This window comes from Hypomesus nipponensis, chromosome 8, assembly GCF_054491055.1.
Source record: "Hypomesus nipponensis isolate SF chromosome 8, ASM5449105v1, whole genome shotgun sequence".
Taxonomy (NCBI): Eukaryota; Metazoa; Chordata; class Actinopteri; order Osmeriformes; family Osmeridae; genus Hypomesus; species Hypomesus nipponensis.
In genome coordinates, this window is record NC_140368.1 from 3,234,046 (window position 1) to 3,254,850 (window position 20,805).

The 20,805-nt window shown below is 47.6% G+C and overlaps 2 protein-coding genes across 9 annotated transcripts in view; one reads left to right on the top strand and one right to left on the bottom strand.

The window, feature by feature from the left end:
- The first annotated feature begins 154 nt into the window (after positions 1-154).
- pan3 (poly(A) specific ribonuclease subunit PAN3) lies at positions 155-12,612 on the top strand. Of its 6 annotated transcripts, XM_084703595.1 has the most exons (19): positions 157-328; positions 456-805; positions 1,544-1,665; positions 1,836-1,908; positions 2,080-2,150; positions 2,879-3,023; positions 3,450-3,688; positions 3,947-4,051; positions 4,180-4,237; positions 4,449-4,610; positions 5,386-5,502; positions 5,865-5,966; positions 7,663-7,828; positions 8,153-8,240; positions 8,317-8,456; positions 8,574-8,703; positions 10,870-10,934; positions 11,061-11,199; positions 11,746-12,612. In XM_084703595.1, the coding sequence occupies exons 2-19, from the start codon at positions 478-480 to the stop codon at positions 11,884-11,886; spliced, it is 2,391 nt and encodes a 796-aa protein (XP_084559721.1). In that variant the 5' UTR covers positions 157-328; positions 456-477; the 3' UTR covers positions 11,887-12,612. The 6 variants fall into 6 exon arrangements, with proteins under 6 accessions (XP_084559722.1, XP_084559723.1, XP_084559721.1 ...); XM_084703594.1 differs by having other exon boundaries at positions 157-805; XM_084703598.1 differs by lacking the exon at positions 456-805 and having other exon boundaries at positions 158-328.
- A 1,750-nt stretch (positions 12,613-14,362) lies between these two features.
- flt1 (fms related receptor tyrosine kinase 1) overlaps positions 14,363-20,805 on the bottom strand; it is a 29,655-nt gene continuing 23,212 nt past the window's right edge. For 2 of the 3 annotated variants that reach the window (XR_014766284.1, XR_014766283.1), the window contains exons 20-29: positions 20,029-20,117; positions 19,232-19,343; positions 18,820-18,911; positions 18,619-18,741; positions 17,705-17,816; positions 17,512-17,611; positions 16,971-17,076; positions 16,709-16,815; positions 15,858-16,447; positions 15,568-15,699 (exon numbers count right to left, since the gene is read on the bottom strand). Coding sequence is in view for 1 of the 3 variants with exons in the window: in XM_084702836.1 (XP_084558962.1) it covers positions 15,531-15,699; positions 15,858-15,949; positions 16,372-16,447; positions 16,709-16,815; positions 16,971-17,076; positions 17,512-17,611; positions 17,705-17,816; positions 18,619-18,741; positions 18,820-18,911; positions 19,232-19,343; positions 20,029-20,117 (1,178 nt within the window). In the remaining 2 variants the exon portion in view is untranslated. Of the gene's footprint in view, positions 15,700-15,857; positions 16,448-16,708; positions 16,816-16,970; positions 17,077-17,511; positions 17,612-17,704; positions 17,817-18,618; positions 18,742-18,819; positions 18,912-19,231; positions 19,344-20,028; positions 20,118-20,805 lie in introns of all 3 variants that reach the window. The other variant, XM_084702836.1, reaches the window with a different exon arrangement.

Consider the following 20,805-nt stretch of genomic DNA (forward strand, 5'->3'; position numbering starts at 1 on the left):
ATAGTTTATTTTGTCTAGGGAGCCAGGCACATGCCTCGCTTTTAAATGTAGCTTGCAATATTTTGCAAGAGAAAGACTCTGAACATTGCTAATCTTCCTTCTCACTAGACTAGAGACTACGGGAAAAGCTACCCACAATGCATAGCAATGCTAGCTACTCTTAGCGGAATAGCCAGAGAGCAGAAAACAACAACAAGAGCGTGAACGAGGCTCAACAACAGGCTAGCTAGCTTCCAAGGCCAGCTGCATGGATAGCGACAATAACGACGACCAGGATTCAGCGAACGCGGTGTCCTTTTCAACATTCTTTGTAATATACACAGATAATGTGAGTAATGTAGGCATTTTTAGGTAGGCTGTAATCATATCGCTTCGACAATTTAGTGAACCTGCTTGCAAGCCATTCCGCTAGCTATATCGGCGTCTATCTATGTTTGAATATCTTCCGGCGGCAGCGGTGGCAGCAGCAGCGGTGCCATGAACAGTGGACTCCCAGCTTCAGCTGCTCCGCTTGGGGGTATTGGAATAACTAACATCAAGGTGAAGTTTTGCCGATATTACGCGAAGGACAAGACTTGCTTTTATGGGGACGAGTGTCAGTTCTTGCACGAGGATCCGTCAATGGCAAGCCTGTCTATGCACGGCGGAGGCAGCCCTGTCCCCCTATCCATGGCAGGGGGAACCGTGACAGGAGCGGGGTATTCACTCGGTGGAACAGCAGCGGGCGGTGGGGGAACGAATGTCCCTAAAAAGGGCGAATCTCTGGGGCCTGCAGGCACGGCTCTAGAGGGACAGTTGTTAACCAGTGAGTGTGCCTAAGCTTTGTTTCCTTTCCAACACAACAAGGCCTTGCTGACACGGCCTCAAATGTAGTTAGTTTTGGGCCTACCAATGGGCTTTGTTAAAATTATCACCGAGGATTCTTTTGAGGCCTCTTTCCCCTCGAAAACAACGTGGGATGCTAAGCTAACTATGTCTTTTAAATTCTACCACTAGCTACATTCACACGCTAAACAACTTGCTAACTTGTCATACGGTGTGGTTATGGTGGACACTACATGGTTATCTAGTGGCGTGTGATAGATTCGGTCTAATGGGTAGTCCTTTCAGTAAACCTGGTTTGTGTTATTGGTCCGTGGTGAGTGGGCACAAATTGACAGCTAATATTAGCTAGTTGGCTAAGTTAGCTAGCTAGCTTAGTTTACGTCCCTTCCAAGCAACTCTGTGATTGGTTAAACCGTGCAGTGATCAACATACGTTCAGTTTCCCCCCTTTTTCTTAACTAAGTTACTGCTACAAATCTCTTACACTCACAAAGAAAGTAAACAAATCATAATGCACTGACTGGATTGATGACTGCAATTTACTTGAATGGTTCAGTAGCCATGATAACGATCAATTATGCTTTCAAAATCTATAATATTATACCTGTATGTGCGGAAGCGCAAAGTATAAATGCATATTTGGTATGGTGCCATAGCATTTGTAGATCGTCTTATTTTTTTATGATTTGAAGTTTGTTTTAAAAGCCATTTGTCCACAGTCACTGGGATGGAGGTCGGGACCCTGAGTGAGGGCAATCTAACCAACTCCTACTTTAGTAGCAGCTTCATCGGAGTTAATGGATTTGGAAGCCCTGCAGAGTCTAAATACACCATGATGCAGGTAATAACATTGAGAAGATAGATAAGTAAGGAGCCTACGAGCTCCCTTCATGCACTTTGTCTGAACTGTGCGGTCAGAAACTTGCAGGGCTTCTGCACATATAAGACCATACAAAACTAGATACTGATCATGAGCTTTATTTGAATCTGCATCATCTTTGTTGTCAATAGAGAATTACCACCAGCAGCAGCTCTCCCAGTCTAATCAATGATGGTGCCAAGAACTATAGCCACAGCACTCATGGTGAGTATTAGGAGAGTGAACATGCATGTATGGAATATTACAGAACACCCCCTGAAATCTTGCCGCCATATATTTTAGATTTCCAATGCATTTGATTCTGTTTCAGGGTGTTTAAATGTTTGGAAATACCTTTTGTTAAAAACAATTTTGAATTAATTTTTACTGATCCAGATCCAGTGAATTCCCCTACGTCTTCCCTCTTTGGGGATTTTGGTGCCCTAAGCATATCTCAGAGGAGAAAGGTAAGCAAATCAACATCGGTTCTCAAACTCTTATCAAGGAAATTGAAATAACTTTGAACCGAATTGAGCTTTCCCTGTTTTACATATACTTGTGCAGTGCTCATGGTGTATATTTAAATGGTTGCTTGTTAAACAGACAGAATACGCTTTATTTTGTACCTTTCCGTTAGTCATTTAGGTACGCACACTGGGTAGCTTGCAAACTATAGTTGGCTTCTGAAAGCCTGACTATATCCAGTTTGGCTATTTAGCTAGGTAGCTTCTGTAACGCTTTGAATATAAGTCTAACCCAGGCTTCACCCCTCAATGGCCTCCTCGTATGTCAGAACCTATCCATGACTGTTTGCCTCAAGCGATGTGAGAAATAAAATGTTGAACGACGAAGTGGAGTCTGTGCCAATTGGTTTCTTTGGAAATCCGTTCTGTATGCAGTAGCCAGTTTCTGAGTCTAGTTTCTGTGTTTTCAACAAACGGCGAACAAGTTGAAATATTTTGTTTATTTACTGCGGGCAGTCAACACTGCATATACTTGGGGCTTAAGCCATACACCTGCCGCATTTCAATTTCACAGTGCCCAGTTCGTGAGATAATCGAGCCACAGACACAGAGATCCCTATAATTCTATAGATATGCGTCATTAATCTTTAGCCTTTTAGTCTAGTAGAGTAATTCAACTTTATGGATCTGAACATAACACATCAATTGCTTTTATCCTCTTGCGTATGCAGGCCCCTAACCCGACAGCCAGTGAGTTCATCCCCAAAGGCGTCCCTCGCATGGCCTCCCTGGCCCAGTCTAGCGTGCCGGCCTTCCCTTCGCCCCTCTTCCCTCACCCTGCTCTCAGCAGCTCTACGGCTGCTGCCCTCTCTCCCGGTGAGACAAACCAGATGACTGACGATCACCAAGTGCAGAAGTCTTCAACCCCTGGTCCTCAGGGACCCCCTGTCCTGCACGTTTTAGACGTTTCCCCTGCTCCAACACACCTGATTCAAATGAATGGTCGTTAACAGGCTTCTGCATAACTAAATAACGACCCATTCATTTGAATCAGGTGTGTTGGAGCAGGGAAACATGTAAAACGTGCAGGACAGGGGGTCCCTGAGGACCAGGGTTGAAGACCTCTGGCGTAGTGCACAACAGAAGTCTTCTCTATGCTCCTTAAATGTTCTTGTGCATGGTGATGGCCGTCTTTTTTATAGTTCACATTGAGAACCAAGTCTCTCAGAATGGGTTATCATGAGAACCAAGTCTCTCAGAATGGGTTATCAATAATCGGTCTCTTTTTGGTTTCTCGTGAAGGGATGTCTCTGTCCGCGGGGTCCTCTCCCCTCCACTCCCCAAAGATCACGCCCCACACTTCACCTGCCCCGCGCCGACGGAGTCACACCCCAAACCCTAACCCCAACCCCAGCCCAGCCAATTACATGGTACCTACCAGCGCTTCTGACCAGCTCACAGCTCACATGATCCAGAAGGAGACCGTGGGGGGGACTACCTACTTCTACACTGACAACACCCCTGCGCCCATGGCTGGGATGGTATGTCCCGTTTTTGTAATCTCCTTGGTAACTGATCGCCCTCTCCATTCTCTGTGCGTGCTGTCATCTCAAAACCATGTTTGTCCCCTCCCCCCCCCCCCCCCATTTTCGGTGCTTAACTGAAGCGTCTTGAGAGACCTTTTTCGTAACGGCAGTTTAAAAGCCGTCCATCAACTTCATTTTTCTTTTTTTAGTTTTGATTTCTTCATAAATGGGAAGCGCTGTTCTGAGTGTGGCTGCTGGTTTCCTGTCCTCCAGGTGTTTCCTACCTACCATATCTACCCCCCTACTGCTCCACATGTGGCCTACATGCAGCCCAAAGCCAATGCACCGTCTTTCTTCATGGCAGATGAACTCCGACAGGTACACGCATCCTCGCCTCCTCCACCTGTCTGTGTATCGCCCCCACCCCCACCTCACACACATACACACACCATGTCTTCTTTGCTGTGGAGTTCATCTCTGGTCTCATGTCCTACGGTTCCTTCCAGGAGCTGATCAACAGACATCTGATAACCATGGCCCAGATAGACCAGTCAGAAAACCCAGGTAAGGCATCCATCACACCCAACCGTCCAGTGGGTTGGAGTCACCGCTGTCGTTTACCACATAGAAACGGTTTTGACCGTGTGGTTGGTTAGTCTCAGGAAAAAGTATCAACTGGCCCACGTTGGGGTTTGTTCCTGTATGTTGGACATACTCACAATTTGTATGTTTCCAAACTCTTTGTTGTGTTTTGCCCCTCCTGTGTGTCTCCCAGGTGTCCCCTCAGAAGTGGACAGCTACCACAGCCTGTTTCCGCTGGAGCCCGTCCCACCACCCAGTCGCATGCAGAAGACCAGCAATTTCAGCTACATCACTTCCTGTTACAAGGCAGTCAACAGCAAGGATGATCTACCGTACTGCCTGAGGAGAATACAGGGTGAGAGGAAGGTGTAGGAGCCACGTATGCAAAGCAGTTTGTATTTTCTGTTTTTATACGTCGCAGATTCTCCCAGCTTGAGTCAGTGACCCACCTGGGTGTGTTGTATTGAACAGTTCCCTGTGTCCCTTGAGAAGTCGCTCTTACATTTACATTACATTTATGCATTTAGGAGACGCTTTTATCCAAAGCGACCTCCAAGAGAGAGCTTTACGAAAGTGCATAGGTCACTGATCATAACAATAAGATAGCCCCAAACATTGCGGGTAACCAAAACATGAAGCATACATTGTGAAAACCAAATAAGTGCCAAAGGGAAAAACCATAAGCGCTGACCGGTTAGGGAATCGGGCTAGTAATCTGAAGGTTGCTATTTCAATTCCCGGCCATGCCAAATTATGTTGTGTCCTTGGGCAAGGCACTTCACCGTATTTGCCTCTGTCCTTGTACCTACTGTAAGTCGCTCTGGATAAGAGCGTCTGCTAAATTACTAAAATGTAAATGTAATGTAGTTAAACAAGATACAATTAAACAACATGAACTTGAAAAGTGCAAGGGTGTACCTGTGGGGAAAAAAGCAAGCAACAAAATAATATTACACAGCAAGTTTTAAGTCAGTTACAACTAACCAACAAGAGCAACAAGTCTCTCATTAAGAGTCATTGTGATCCTGGAGGAAACATCAGGTCCAGCCAAACATTCCCAAGTGCCGTTGTAGTCCCGGAACAAGTGCGTCTTGAGCCTCTTGTTGATTCCCCTGTGTGACTTTGTTCAGGGTTCCGCTTGGTGAACACCAAGTGCATGATGCTGGTGGACATGTGGAAGAAGATTCAACACTCCAACGCTGTGACCCTGAGGGAGGTGTTCACCACCAAGGCCTTTGGAGACCACTGTGAGTCTGCCTCTGTCTTTTGAAAACAACACCAAATGTATTCTTCAGGTCTAACAGGGTCTCCTCAGGTGTCTAATGAATCAAAAAATTTGATGTGATGGATTGATCAGGGAACTGACCAGCCCCCCCCCCCCCCCAAAAAAAAAAAAATCAACTGTAAATATGTTTGAAACCGGTTGGAGATATATTTATACTGTGTATCATCATTTTGGGACTGTTAAGCGTGTTTGTATCCGTGTACGCCTGCCTTCCTTACGTTGTTGCTGATGACAGCAGGGTACACCAGCCTTATCGTCACAGGTCTTACTGGGTTACCCATCATGCATCTGTGGGTTACCCATCATGCATCTGTCTGTCTCCAGCTCTGGTATTCTCCTACGACTTCCATGCTGGTGCAGAGACCATGTTCAGCAGGCACTTCAATGACCCAGCCGCCGACTCCTACTTCACCAAGAGGAAGTGGGGTGAGTTACCCTTCCCCCCCCCTCCCACCCCAACCACACACGCACAGACATGGGCTGCTTGATTGTGCCCAAAATCATAAGATTATTATCATTTTTTGCTGTTGGTTTTGTATAACTGCCAATATGATGCAACCCCCCCCCAAAAAAACAAAAAAAATCCTACAAATCCAGCCGAAATTAGGAAAGTGGTTTATCAATATGCCAAAGTGTCACCCAATGGGAATCCTGATGAGGACAGAGGGTTAGCCTAAACTCAGCAGCAGGTTTGCATCACTCGAGGTAGAAAAAGGAGAGAGGGGGAGGAGCATTGGTGCATTGTTTTTAGTGTTGGTGTACCCACACACCTTCACCTTTTTTAAAGACACTCCAGTAGTCAGGTATGGTACTGCCACACTCCTCGCTGAGCAGCATTTGTAGTCATGAGTGCAGGCGCAGTAGACGGAACACCCCATACAAGTGAAGCGTGAAGCAACATGTCACATCCTGTCTGATGGGGAGAATGGCCTTGTTTTACGGTGGGCTGAAAGTGCAAGACAAAAATGTGAGCATCAATGCTGAACAGAATGCGGCACAATCCTATCTTGGTTTCATAATCGTTGGAAGCCAAAACATCCAGGTCTTACCACAGTGCTGGCCACGTAGACACACCGATCAGCTTTTCATTTCAAATCTGTCAATCTGCTTTTCATATCAAAGATATAGACTGTAGGGATGCTCATTTAGAAATCTTTTTTTTGGACCGATAACCGATGCTCGTTAACGACTATTGACCGTTAACAGACAAGATTAAAAATGTGGAATGGACTGTGTCTGTAAAAAAAAAATACCAATACAACAAAAGTTTCCCCCCCATAAGGAGTTGATTTTTAAATGGCAGCATAAACATCAACAGAACAAAAACTGCTTAAAGAAAGGAAAACATTGAATCAGAGAGTGCTGGCTGGAGACCCAGACTACATGATAATCGGCTCTAACAACACAGAAATACAATGATCTCTGCAGTTATTCTGCTGAGTAGCAGAAAATGACTACATTTGTTGCTAGTCGCAACATACAACTTTTTTGTCACTAGGGAAGGTGAAAAGTAGCTCAATCTTGTTCTAGCGACATTGTCGCTAAATTGGCAACACTTGGCAACCGTTAATATTAACCGCTAAACATTCGTATTGTCGGTTAAGTTACACGGTTAATTATGAGCATCCTCTCTAAACCGTCTTGACTGTATTTTTAAAGGAGGCATGCTGAATGCTTATGCTGCAGGTCCCCCACGTAGACGTGTTGTGTTGTGTCTGTGCGTGTGACCGGGGTGAAAATTTCAGCAGTTGCGTAGTTGTAGGTCTAGGTGGGACTGCTGTGTGACAGTTGTGTGTGTGACAGTTGTGTGTGTGAGACAGAGAAAGGGGGGGGGGGAGGGTCTGTGGCTGAAAGTGAGTCCTGCAGTCTGCTGCATTCACTTGCGGTACATTTAAGAACCCAGAAGGAAACGAAAAAATAAAACACAGTGGTCATGTTGAGACGTTTGAGCGGCGATGAGGTGCAAGTCACACCCATGATACTTGAGCTAATGACAATCTCCCTCCGCCCCACACCAGCCTGTGTGGACGTGGGGCCCCTGTAGGGTTGGGTCACAATCCTACAACTAGTTTGTCAAGAGATCTGGAAATGTGGGTGAACGTTTTCCGGCGTCTTTGTGCAGGCCAGCATGAGCCTCCGCCACCAAGACAGCACGCTGGCCTGCTCCCCGAGTCTCTGATCTGGGCTTACATCGTCCAGCTCAGCTCAGCCCTTCGCACCATCCACACTGCTGGCCTGGCCTGCCGGGTTATGGACCCCAGCAAGATCCTCATCACTGGCAAAACCAGGTACACACACACACACACATACACACGTACGTACACCTTGCATCATTCAAGGCAACGGATGTGACGCACAGTAGGGGGTCAGATGGCTCAGTGGTTAGGGAGTCGGCTTGTGAATCAGTCGGCCTGGATTAGAGCGTGTGCTGAATGTAGTAACAGGAACAGCTCCGTGTTACTATGGTTAGTGCGGTAAGAGAGAACCATCAACAAGTGTACGCAGCAAAGAAGTGTGGTCAAGCTAACACGCATAAAGCACAACATAAACTGGTTCACAACTCGTATATTTGTTTTCACCCTGCCCTCATCCTCTCACCCTGTCCTCTGCAGGTTACGTGTAAACTGTGTCGGGGTGTTTGACGTCTTAACATTTGACAACAGTCAGACCAACCACCTGGCCCTTATGCCACAGTATCAGGTATAAAACTTTGACCAGATACCGTGTTGAGAAAAAGGGTGTCATCTGTGTACTAAGAGGAAGTGTTTGTGTGTAGCAAGCAGATCTCATCTCCCTGGGCAAGGTGGTGTTGGCCCTGGCGTGTAACTCTCTGGCTGGGATTCAGAGGGAGAACCTGCAGAAGGCCATGGAGCTGGTGTCCATCAACTACTCATCAGACCTCAAGAACCTCATTCTGTAAGGAAGTGCACACGCACTCTCTCTCTCTCGCTCTCACACACTTTATTCCGAGGTCATTTGAACACACGCACTCCTAAGCACCCTCTGAGCCAGGCTGCCTGTGCTCGTGTGCAGGTATCTGTTGACTGAGCAGTCACGTCTGCGCAGCGTCAATGACATCATGCCCATGATTGGAGCCCGCTTCTACACTCAGCTGGACGCCTCGCAGATGAGGAACGATGTCATAGAGGAAGACCTGGCCAAGGTACGCAAACACACCTCGTGGTGCTGCATTTGGCTTTCCTGCGCGCGTGCGCGCGTGTGTGTGCGTGTGTGCGTGTGTGCGTGCGTGCGTGCGTGTGTGTGTGTGTGAGAGACACATGGTAGGATGTGTTTTCAAGGTCATGGAGCCTATTTTGGTCCTGCCTGCTGCTGCAGTGTGTGACGGTCCAGTTGAGGTGATGCAGGGTGCTGTGGTGACAGGATGTGCAGCGCAGTCTTGAGTTCTGACCACAGCTTCCTCTTCCTCAGCTTCTCACCACCACCGTTCTGTTCTTCTTCTGTCTTTTTCGCACCCCTCCTCTCCCTCATTCCTGTCAACCACTCTCCATAATCCACCCTCCATAATCCACCCTCCATCATCCATCCTCCATCTTCCACCCTCCATCATCCACCCTCCATCATCCACCCTCCATCATCCACCCTCCATCATCCACCCTCCATAATCCACCCTCCATAATCCACCCTCCATCATCCATCCTCCATCATCCACCCTCCATCATCCACCCTCCATCATCCACCCTCCATCATCCACCCTCCATCATCCACCCCCTTGATGAAGATGTGCATCACAGTTCTGCTGCTATATTTGGGTCTCAGTAGCCTGGCTTCCTGTTTTTGTCACACTTTTGTTGTCAAAACGTTGATCAGTATGACAATGCTGGTAAAGGGCTTATTATGAAGACCTGGGTATTTTAAGGTTTTACAATGTGTGTATGTCGAATAAAAAAAAAAATATATATATATAAAATGTGGTTTAAAACTAAAACACACTTTATACAGAACACCTGCTCATCACACATACACACGTGCCTTTGTGTGAAACTAGGGCAGTGGTTTATGTGTATTCTTGTGATTGTTCATGGTCTGGGTAGTGACTTACTCACACGCACCAGGGTAGGGTTGGGTGATCTGACAAATATCGGCTATCGACAGCCGGCTGATTCCGACGTGGCTTTAGTCGATTTAAATTCCTTTGTTTTGGTTAATTTAAATAGAAATGTTTTTGTGCAAAAGTGTTTGAGATTGCTGACTGGGTAACTTGGCCTTTTGCAGCTTCTGCTGTTGGTGCTACACTAGTGTGTTCTGCTGGATCATGCACCCCTAGTGTCCTGCTGGGTCATGCACCTCTAGTGTCCTGCTGGGTCATGCACCCCTTGTTTCCTGCCTGGTCATGCACCCCTAGTGTCCTGCTGGGTCATGCACCCCTAGTGTCCTGCTGGGTCTTGCACCCCTAGTGTCCTGCTGGGTCATGCACCCCTAGTGTCCTGCTGGGTCATGCACCCCTTGTTTCCTGCCTGGTCATGCACCCCTAGTGTCCTGCTGGGTCATGCACCCCTAGTGTCCTGCTGGGTCTTGCACCCCTAGTGTCCTGCTGGGTCATGCACCCCTAGTGTCCTGCTGGGTCATGCACCCCTAGTGTCCTGCTGGGTCATGCACCCCTAGTATCCTGCTGGGTCATGCACCCCTAGTGTCCTGCTGGATCATGCACCCCTAGTATCCTGCTGGGTCATGCACCCCTAGTATCCTGCTGGGTCATGCACCCCTAGTATCCTGCTGGGTCATGCACCCGCAAATAGCAGTGCAAAGGATCACAAAACTCACAGTTCATCAAACTGCACTTTTGAATCACACATCTGATCATTTGAACTCCAAACCAGGGTGTTTTGACTCACGTCGTCCCCCTGACGCTCCCTGACGCCCCTGAGCCATACAGCCACAAAGCAGCACTGCTTCAGTTTGAGGGGAGGCGGTTTACCTGAGGGGGGGAGGAGGTTTACCTGAGGGGGGGGGGGGTTTGCCTGAGGGGGGGAGGAGGTTTGCCTGAGGGGGGGAGGAGGTTTACCTGAGGGGGGGAGGAGGTTTACCTGAGGGGGGGAGGAGGTTTGCCTGAGGGGGGGAGGAGGTTTACCTGAGGGGGGGAGGAGGTTTACCTGAGGGGGGAGGAGGTTTGCCTGAGGGGGGAGGAGGTTTGCCTGAGGGGGGGAGGAGGTTTACCTGAGGGGGGGAGGAGGTTTACCTGAGGGGGGGAGGAGGTTTGCCTGAGGGGGGAGGAGGTTTATCTGAGGGGGGGGGGGGAGGATATCTCAGTGGAGGGTTTTGGGAGAGTGTAGTATTTGCCTCACGGTCGTGGTTCCTGTGTTGGTTGCAGGAGGTGCAGAATGGCCGTCTCTTCCGTCTCTTGGCCAAACTGGGAACCATCAACGAGAGGCCAGAGTAAGAAGATCCTTTTCTAACACTCCCAACTTCTGCCTCTTTTCCTTCACAAAGTGTTAAAAAGTTCCAAATGAACCAAAACAGGTTTCAGTGTAAGGTGACCTGTGGTGTGGTGTGTTTGTCCAGGTTTCAGAAGGACCCTACGTGGTCAGAGACGGGGGATCGCTACCTGCTCAAGCTGTTCAGAGACCACCTGTTCCACCAGGTGACCGAGGCTGGGAGCCCCTGGATCGACCTGAGCCACATCGTCTCCTGCCTCAACAAAGTTAGTCTGCTCAGGCCTCTCTCTCTCTGTCTCTCTCTCTCTCTCTCTCTCTCTCTCTCTCTCTCTCTCTCTCTCTCTCTCTCTCTCTCTCTCTCTCTCTCTCTCTCTCTCTCTCTCTCTCTCTCTCTCTCTCTCTCTCTCTCTCTCTCTCTCTCTCTCTCTCTCTCTCTCTCTCTCTCTCTCTGTCTCTGTCTCTGTCTCTGTCTCTGTCTCTCTCTGTCTCTGTCTCTCTGTCTGTCTGTCTCTCTCTGTCTCTGTCTCTCTCTCTCTCTCTCTCTGTCTGTCTCTCTCTGTCTCTGTCTCTCTCTCTCTCTCTCTCTCTCTCTCTCTCTGTCTGTCTCTCTGTCTCTGTGTTCCTTTTCATTTCTTCTTCTGAATCCCTGCTCCCCTTTTTTTTTCTCCTCCGTTTGAGCTGTGTGCCATTTGACATGTGGAGTACGTACCCTATGTTTCTATGTTCTTCACATCTGCAGGTTCACAAGGATGGTCATGCCAGGATCTGTATCTAACCTGTGTGTGTGTGTGTGTGTGTGTGTGTGTGTGTAGCTAGACGCTGGCGTGCCTGAAAAGATCAGCCTGGTGTCTCGTGATGAGAAGAGTGTGCTGGTAGTGACCTACTCTGACCTGAAGCGCTGCTTTGACAGCACCTTCCAGGAACTGCAGGCTGCTGCCACAGGCCCCCTGTAACGGCCCTGGTGGGGCCTGCTTCCCCAGGCCAGAGACGGGGCTGCCTGGACCGGAGCACATCATTGCACTACTGTGGACGAGCAGGCGCATGGGGATGACATCATCATCATCATCATCAGCGTGGCGAGGGCTGATGAATGGGACCTGCTGAACCTCAGTCACATACACTGTCCTGTCCACCAGGAAGGATTTTCTAAAGTGTATTTTTTTAGTTTTCCTAACCCTGCAGCTACGAGTAAAAAAAAAAAAAAAAAAAAAAGTTACGGACTTACGACGGAAGCTGTGATGAGGATGTTGACAATTATTATTTTCTTTTTTAAGACTTGGGGAACAAAACAAACAAGAAAACGAACTGTGTTTTTGGACTTTCCTTGCTTTTAATTTCTACATTTCAAATTTATTTTTCTGTGGAGGATGCACTAAGATTTCTTTCTATCTTTTTTTTGTTGTTGTTGGTGAGTGGCCTACAGGGTGCACCAATGTTGAGGCAACGACTCACACTGTCTCACACGCACACACTGAAGACGGAGAATAACCCAGCTTTCAAAAAAAGAGAGAAAAACTAAAAAGAGAGAGAAAAAAAAAAAGATGTATTCCTGCTGGAGACGCCTTCATACCAACGCACTACGAGACGGGACAAACCACTCCTGGCTTAGAGGGGAGATGAAACCCATTCCATCTTGTAGGTTCCCACTCGGAAAGGACAAACCACTGGGTTCTGGGGGGCGTGGGGGGGGACTGACTTCTGTCTGAATAGGACAGTCCGGGGGGAGGGGGGAGGGGGGGGTGAGAACAGGGGGACACTAAATGGTGTGGTCTGTTGGCACTGAGGCATGTGCTCTCACAATGCTGTGTACGTGTTTGTTACGGAGGCCGAGTCATGTGACCTCCTGTGTAGGTGTCCTAGACGCTGAGTCATGTGACCTGTGTAGGTGTCCTGGACGCTGTTGTAGACGTTGTGGATGATGGATTCATGGGGTTGAATGGATGGACCTGCTGGGTGTGGCCGTCTGTCCAGAACTAGGATGAAGCCTGTGGTCCAGGCCGTGTTACAAACCAGCCAGCTCTGCCTCAGTGGAAAGGCCTTCATTTCGTCTACTTGTCGTCCCTCAAATCTTTCTCTCCTGACTCCTTCCCACCTTTCTTTCTTGCTTTCTTTTTGTAACCTCCCCACCCCTCCCTTAAGTAACGCCTTTTTTTGTGATGGTTTTTCTAGCTGCTTCCGTTCTTTTGCTCAGCTGTTGTGCAGTGATGCATGATGGGATATGGAAGTACAGACTTTTTGCCTCAACACAATTTTATTCTGTGGACCAATTCCAGCAGGGGTGGGTGGGGCTTGGGGATTGGGAGGGTGGTGTGAGGGAGGGAGGGAGGGAGGGAAGGAAAAGGGGAGAGTGTTGATTTGTTTTTATTTGACTTTTAAGATCATGTGACACAAACGTGCTGGAGACGCAAAGTAGTGACATCTCCTCTCCCCCCCTGACTCCGTCACCCATGACGACCGGAGGGTGCTCCAGGGGGGCGGGGAGGGGCACGGGGGCTGTTGCACTCATTTTGATGGTTTGGATTTCTCTCAGGATGACGGACAGCTGGAGGGGCCCAATGACAGAATGTGTTTGGCCGTCGTTGGCCACCCTTTCTCCAGTCAGATCGATGAACTAAGGTGGTGTGGGCGGGACGTTAAGGAACAGCTCACTCGACATACGTTATTTTACCAACAACATGAATGTTGTTGATTCCTCCAGACAGTTTTTAGCTTGGTTACTTGGGCACTTCCTTGTAAGATTAATGACAATTCCTTTTACTTTACATTGTTACACAGCATAACTAAGTAATACCAGAGAGAGAACTGTCTTTGGGGGAAACAAGGATGCCAGGATAAGGGTAAAGAGTGAACTATGCCTTTTAAAGTGTTTTTTTTGTTGTTGTGTGGGGGTGGGGTAAACATTAGGGATGCTCTGTGGGGTGAGTACAAGTTGCCCCCAGATGTAGGACCAGGATACCTTGGTTATTCCGATGCTGTACCACCAGGAAGGAAAGCGTCAAACTGACCACCGGTCAGCGTTTAGAGGGCAACTGTCTCTGACACCTGCTTGGGAGCTGGCTGTGTTAGAATCATGAACTATTTCCTCTTTTGTAGTGAAATGATCAGACAACAAACTTATTTTGGTCAATGTGGTGCTTAGACTACCTTACACACACACACACACACACACACACACACACACGGCTCATGCCACCACCCCTCACACACTCTCACACACATGCATAATCGCACACACACTCCAGTAATATTAGGGATTCCAGTGCCAGGCCCGCACACACCTTCAATCACCATCTTAGTATGTTTTATGCCCCTCTTGTGTCCATTGTCTCAAATTTTGCAATATTTGTGTGTACAGCAGTATTTTAATAAAGAATACCAAACCTGAATTCCTTGTATTTGTCATTTGTGTTGTCGATTTATACTGCAACATTTTGTTGAGTGCTCTTTTTTTTTATTTTATTTGAAGCATTTCAAAGTGTTGGATACATACAGTGCAAAATAAACAAGGTGTTGGCAGCGTTCCAGACTCGGGCTGCTGTGTGTCACACAGTTCATGTTCTAGACAAGTCCAGAACACCGTCAGGTGGATCTACACCACAACTGCAACACGTTGGTACTGGTATATAAATGAAAATAAATAGGATATAGTCTAATATGTTACTCTACACACAATATCTTCCAGCATACAAGTGAGTGCGAACCCTTTTGGCTCTGTTCTATTTTGACTAGATGTTCCTCTTCTTAAAACGGTGTACTAGCTAGGTACCAATATAGATGTTAGCTATGATGAAGTTCGCAAGTGTAAAAGGCTACTTGCCGACGTGTGAGAAGTGAGATTAATACTGTCGCTTATTTAGCTGCTCTTAGAAGGCTTGGTACTCCGTCTCTGTTAAGCATAAACTCCTGTTCAGAGGTCACAGGTCTACTGCATCTGCACTATATTGCCAAGTGTGTGGATACCTGTTTGTCACACCTCCTGAAGCTGGTTGAAGACAGTACACACACCATACTCAAACTAGTCAACCTTTTCAACACACTTTGATGTCATAGTACGGATTTTCTTTGTGTTTTCTGTATGTTTTAAATATGTTTTATGTATGAGTTGCAAACCCTCAGTCAGGTTGAGGGTTTGAGTGGAATAAGGAATGGGGCCTTGTTGAGGAAGCTATGTTGTACTACAGCATTTGTGATAAACCGCTAGGGGAGGGTAGAGGACTTGCAGCTTGAATGGAAAGTGTTGCATCATGGGTGGTGATGGTAGTGATGGAGATGGATAGAGGAGAGGAGCGGTGAAAAGTCTGGGGTGGTAAAAGAGGTAGAGAGAAAGAGGGGAAAGGTGGCCAACTGACAGGGGGTTGAGATGGTGACAAGTTGCAGCGGGGAAGAAATGTTGAAGAGAGTGGACAGAGTCAGTTAAGGTTTTGATGATGAAAGAGGATGGTCCGCCCTTCACCCTGTGAAGCCTCATAGACTCGGAGATGAAAAACCGTGAGGAGATGAGGGGGCTGAGGTAGACTACTACTGTACTACAGCTCCAATGGTGAGGTGACAGCTGTTGCTGTGCTAGGAGGCTGGGGTCAGAGGGGCGTAAGGGCCTTTAGAACGAGGGGTAGAGGAAGGCGGAGTTGTAGTCGGGGGGAGGGGAGCAGTCCGTCTCCGAGTCACAGTCGTCGGCGAGGACGGGAGGCTCGTCGTCACGGAGACCCATCCGGTCGTTGCACATGCAGGGTAACAGGCTTTCGCGGCACTTATCGATGGTGAAGAACCTGCGAGCGCACAAGGAAGACCCTGTTAGTCATGCAGCTGCCGGGAGGATCCTGATTGCAGGTGCAATGCGGCATGCTGTGCCAGACAAACGTTGCTTGGACTGAATGCTTATGAAGGTGTGGAGGGATAGGGGTCAGGGGTCAGGTGAGGTGGTGACCTGCTGAGGTTCCTGGTCTTGGTGCCGCTGCTCCACCTGACACATCTCAGCTCCTCCGAGGGAAGGATCATGCCACTGTCACTCTGCTCATCCTGAAACACACAGGACAGCACACACACACACACACACACACATGGCACACACACATGGCACACAAACACACAGGGCAGCACACACACACATACACACACACACACACACACAGGACAGCGCACACACACACACACACAGGACAGCACACACACACACACACACACATGGCACACACACACACATACACACACACACACAGGGCAGCACACACACACACACACACATACACACACACACACACACACACACACACACACACACACACATGGCACACACACACACAGGGTAGCACACACACACACATACACACACACACACACACACACACACACACACACACAGGGCAGCACGTCAGGGAGAGATACCTCCTGCACCTTTCTGTACTTGTGTTTGACGGTGTGACTCTGAAAGTGTTCTTTACTTCTGGACCAGATGGTTCTCTGCAGGGTAGTTCCTCAAACGTCTGAGGTGGCACCCCCCCCTCTGTGTTGCTGGAACTGAAACCCCAGGCCGTGTCAAGACAGGCAAACAACAGTCAGTGCGACCACAACTCAAACATAGCCCTGGCTTGCAATAGGTCAGGGTTATTTGTGAGAAGGTATTTTGTGAAGAAAAAAAAAGTATTAGAAATTACATTTTGCATAACTTACAAAAAAACAACAAAAACAAATATTTTGTGGGCAGAAACCGGCTGATCTACATCCAATGTGTGTGATATGAAGTACCCAGTTTCTGCTACTGTGAACACAGTGCCTTACCCCAGACTGCTAACTCTGTGAGGCAGGGCAGTGGAGGTAGACGACTTCTCTTCTTTGCCTGCCTCCCCACAATCTAATGTGTCTAGAGGGATGTAGTCCTTCCCCTCCTGATCAGAAGACAACAACAAGCTCAACGGGACCAGAACGATAGAAGGCCTCTTGTAGTTGGATGTGTGTGTATGTGTGTATATGTAAGTCTGTGCATGTAAGTGTGTGTATGTGTATGTGTGTGTGTGTGAGTGAGTGTGTGTGTAGATCTAACCTGCTGGACCCTTGCCTGTAGCAAGTCTCCCAGTGTCTCCACCAGCCCAGTAAAAGTGGGACGGTCCGAAGGGTTGGCTTCCCAACAGGATAGCATAGTGTTGTAACTGTTACACACACACACACATATACATACACATAGACATGACAATGAAAACAACGATTTGGTGTTTCCCTTCATTGAAAAAAAAAAACGAACAAAAAAACTTGTCCACAGACCCCCAAGAACCTCTTCACCCAGAGGTCACCCAGAGGTCACCCAGAGGTCTCCCAGAGGTCACCCAGAGGTTACCCAGAGGTCACCCATAGGTCACCCAGAGGTCTCCCAGAGGTCTCCCAGAGGTCACCCAGAGGTCTCCCAGAGGTCACCCAGAGGTCTCCCAGAGGTCTCCCAGAGGTCTCCCAGAGGTCACCCAGAGGTCACCCAGAGGTCACCCAGAGGTCTCCCAGAGGTCACCCAGAGGTCTCCCAGAGGTCTCCCAGAGGTCACCCAGAGGTCACCCAGAGGTCACCAGTACTGTTAAATGTGGGATGTCACTCACATCTCTGGAGTGCTGTACTCAGGGGCACGCATGCGTGTGCCTTCCTTCAGCCTGTGGCAGAAGTCTTCATCAATGTGCAGCCCAGGGTATGGTGAGGCCCCTGTCAGCCACAGACACAGAGAGATCACACACACTCTGAACACACACACACACACACAGAAGATCAGGCTGTGTGTGTGGTAGGTGGACTGACCCAGAGAGAAGATCTCCCACAGCAGCACTCCGAAGGCCCAGACGTCACTCTGGCTGGTGAACACTTTGTCAAAGATGGACTCTGGTGACATCCACTTCAGCGGCAGCCGGGCCTGGACAACCAAGCACAACAAAAACATGGTTCAGAAACAGACAATTACCCATCTCTTCCTGACGGGTGAGGCTCCTGCAATCCTGGGACCTGGGGCCTCTGGGGCGTAGGACCTCTGGGGCCTCTTAAACTCTATCTAGGGCTGCTAAGTTTCACCAGAAGTTCAGAGTGAGATTTCATGGTTTAGGGCGTGGGCAAATATCTGAGATCAACTTTGAGGGGGACAATTTACATTTAGTCATTTAGCAGACGCTCTTATCCAGACCGACTTACAGTAAGTACAGGGACATTCCCCCCTAGGCAAGTAGGGTAACGTGCCTTGCCCAAGGACACAACGTCATTTTGCACAGTCGGGAATTGAACCAACAACCTTCTGATTAATAGCCCGACTCCCTAACCGCTCAGCCATCTAACCCCTGACAATTACTCTGAAGTGAGGACAAGTGAGGAAATGTATACGTACAAGAAGAAAGAAACAATTTAACATTGTTTTCATTGGATTCGGAACATCAGACTCTGTGTGAAGGTTTGGGGTTCGTCATTGACAAGTAATTCTCTTTTATGATAAAGGCCTTATGATCCCGTGACAGGGTCTGGCATGGGTATGTTTACTTCAGTGTTTCTCGAATGGGGGCATGAGACATGAGACATTGACAAATATGAGAGTAAATCATGGACAAATGTGTATAAATATATGTTTATAAAATATTAATATGAGTATAGGCAGTTCTATAGGAGGTACTAAAGCTTTAAACAGTTTGAGAAACACTGGTTTATGTCACTGCAGCTGTATGAGAACTCACGTCTCCCTTGCGGATGTAGTCCGGGTCTTTGTTGAGATCTCTGGCCAGGCCGAAGTCACAGATCTTCACCACCTTGTTCTCAGACAGCAGGATGTTCCTGGCAGCCAGGTCCCGGTGGATACACTGCCAACGCAACAGACTGTCAGCACACACACACATGCAGACACACACGCGCACACACACACATACACACATACTAACCTTGCGAGACGCAAGAAACTCCATGCCTCTTGCCACTTGGAAACTGAAAGAGATCAGGTCCTCTAGAAACAAGGGGTAGAGGGAATGAGAACCTAAAGAGAAAGAGAGAGAGAGAGAGAGAGAGAGAGAGAGAGAGAGAGAGAGAGAGAGAGAGAGAGAGAGAGAGAGAGAGAGAGAGAGAGAGAGAGAGAGAGAGAGAGAGAGAGAGAGAGAGAGAGAGAGACAGAGACAGAGACAGAGACAGAGACAGAGACAGAGACAGAGACAGAGACAGAGACAGAGACAGACAGAGATAGAAAGAAAGAAAGAAAGAAAGGGTGAGATCAATATTAGAAAGTAGTGGAGATGAGATACATTTGTTAAATGCTAAACTTCAGGAAGCCTCATCATTGCTCTTGTCTTGGTCTCTCACCCTCCTCCTGCATGCTCTCCTTCTCCTCATCAGACCCAGAGATGATGTTGATCTGAGTACTGGACAGGCCGGTCACATTACTCTCCAGTCCACACTCCCCTTTTGCAACCACCTTTATCAAATCAAATCAAATGTATTTGTATAGCCCCTTTTTACACGCAAGCATGTCACAGAGGGCTTCATCCAGGACAGAGAAAGAGAGAGAGGAGAGAGGGAGAGAGAGAAAGAGAAAGAAAGAGAGGAAGAGAGAGAGGAGAGAGGGAGAGAGAGAAAGAGAAAGAAAGAGAGGAAGAGAGAGAGGAGAGAGGGAGAGAGAGAAAAAGAAAGAAAGAGAGAAAGACAGAATAGAAGATATGAAATGAGGATACCTTTTTACATACAATTGGCAATGATCTGAAAGTTTGAGAGGTTTGTGGCAGCAATATCACAGGCCTATCTGACCTGACAATTGCAAAACAGAGAAGAAGGAAGTGGTGTAGTGTTTAAAGTTTGACCCCCGTCCTGTAGAAAACGTACAGACTTATAATACATTTGAGAAGTACAACACAGAATGGAGGAAATGTGCCTGTTGTTGTCAAAGATAACAATGGCGGAAGTGAGGCTGTGAGTCTATGCTTGTATTTTTGCATTGGGGGTGATTCATTTCAGTATATGTCAGAGGAAATAAAATCTGGATGTGAAATCGCCTGTACATAGAATGTACGTGCTGTGTAAGACTCATTAACCTAGCGAATACAGAAAAGCCTTCCCCAATGAAACAACCTGCCAGGCCAGTCATTTCGATCAATTATTCTTACCCTTGTATACACAAAAACCTCTCTCTTGGTCTTCAAGTACGTGGAGAGGTTACCATGTCGACAGTACTCCACAATGACCATCAAAGGCCCTGGGGAAACAAACATGAAGACGTGAAGTTGCCGACAGGTAGCTTGTAAAATTGACTTACGGTCATTTGCATAACAACGCAGCCCTGAGTACGTTTACAATAAAGCAATCGTGTTTGGTACACTCCTTTATGGTGCATGTCTGCATGCATTGAGTTTTTACGGTCCTAAACTAAGCTCCTGGGCTCTGACCCCAGACACGGATTAAGCCTAAAGACCATAAATGTTTTTTCTACAAAGATCTTCATATAATTTTTCTCTTAGTTTAGGACTAGGCTTAATCCATGTGTGGGAAACTGGCTGTTGGTTTCTAATGAACTCTGACTTTGAACTTCAATGTCTTTACTAGTCAAGAGAGAAATGACCAGATTCTGCTCCTGCTCTGGAGCACTAAAGGTTTTGTGACTCCAGGTCAGGAAAAGACTCATAGATTCCAACAAACCTTTTTCTTGTTACATTGTTGTTACATAGTCATTAAACAGTTGTTACACTGTCGTGACACTTATGTTGTTATTACACTGTTGCTACTCTGTTATTATGTTGTTATTACACTATCATTACACTGTTATTGCACTGTCATTGCACTGTCATTACACTGTTTTTACACTGTTGTTACACTGTTGTTATACTGTTGTTACACTGTTATTACACCGTGTTACATTGTTATTACACTGGGTGTGTTTGCCTTTA

What these genes read in the sequence shown, in the direction of transcription:
- pan3 (XM_084703594.1), top strand. Translation starts at nt 478, where the DNA reads ATGAACAGTGGACTCCCAGCTTCAGCTGCTCCGCTTGGGGGTATTGGA. An exon ending in TGGCAGATGAACTCCGACAG is followed by an intron (nt 4,052 to 4,179) that starts GTACACGCATCC and finishes GGTTCCTTCCAG; the next exon opens with GAGCTGATCAACAGACATCT. An exon ending in CTTCACCAAGAGGAAGTGGG is followed by an intron (nt 5,967 to 7,662) that starts GTGAGTTACCCT and finishes GTCTTTGTGCAG; the next exon opens with GCCAGCATGAGCCTCCGCCA.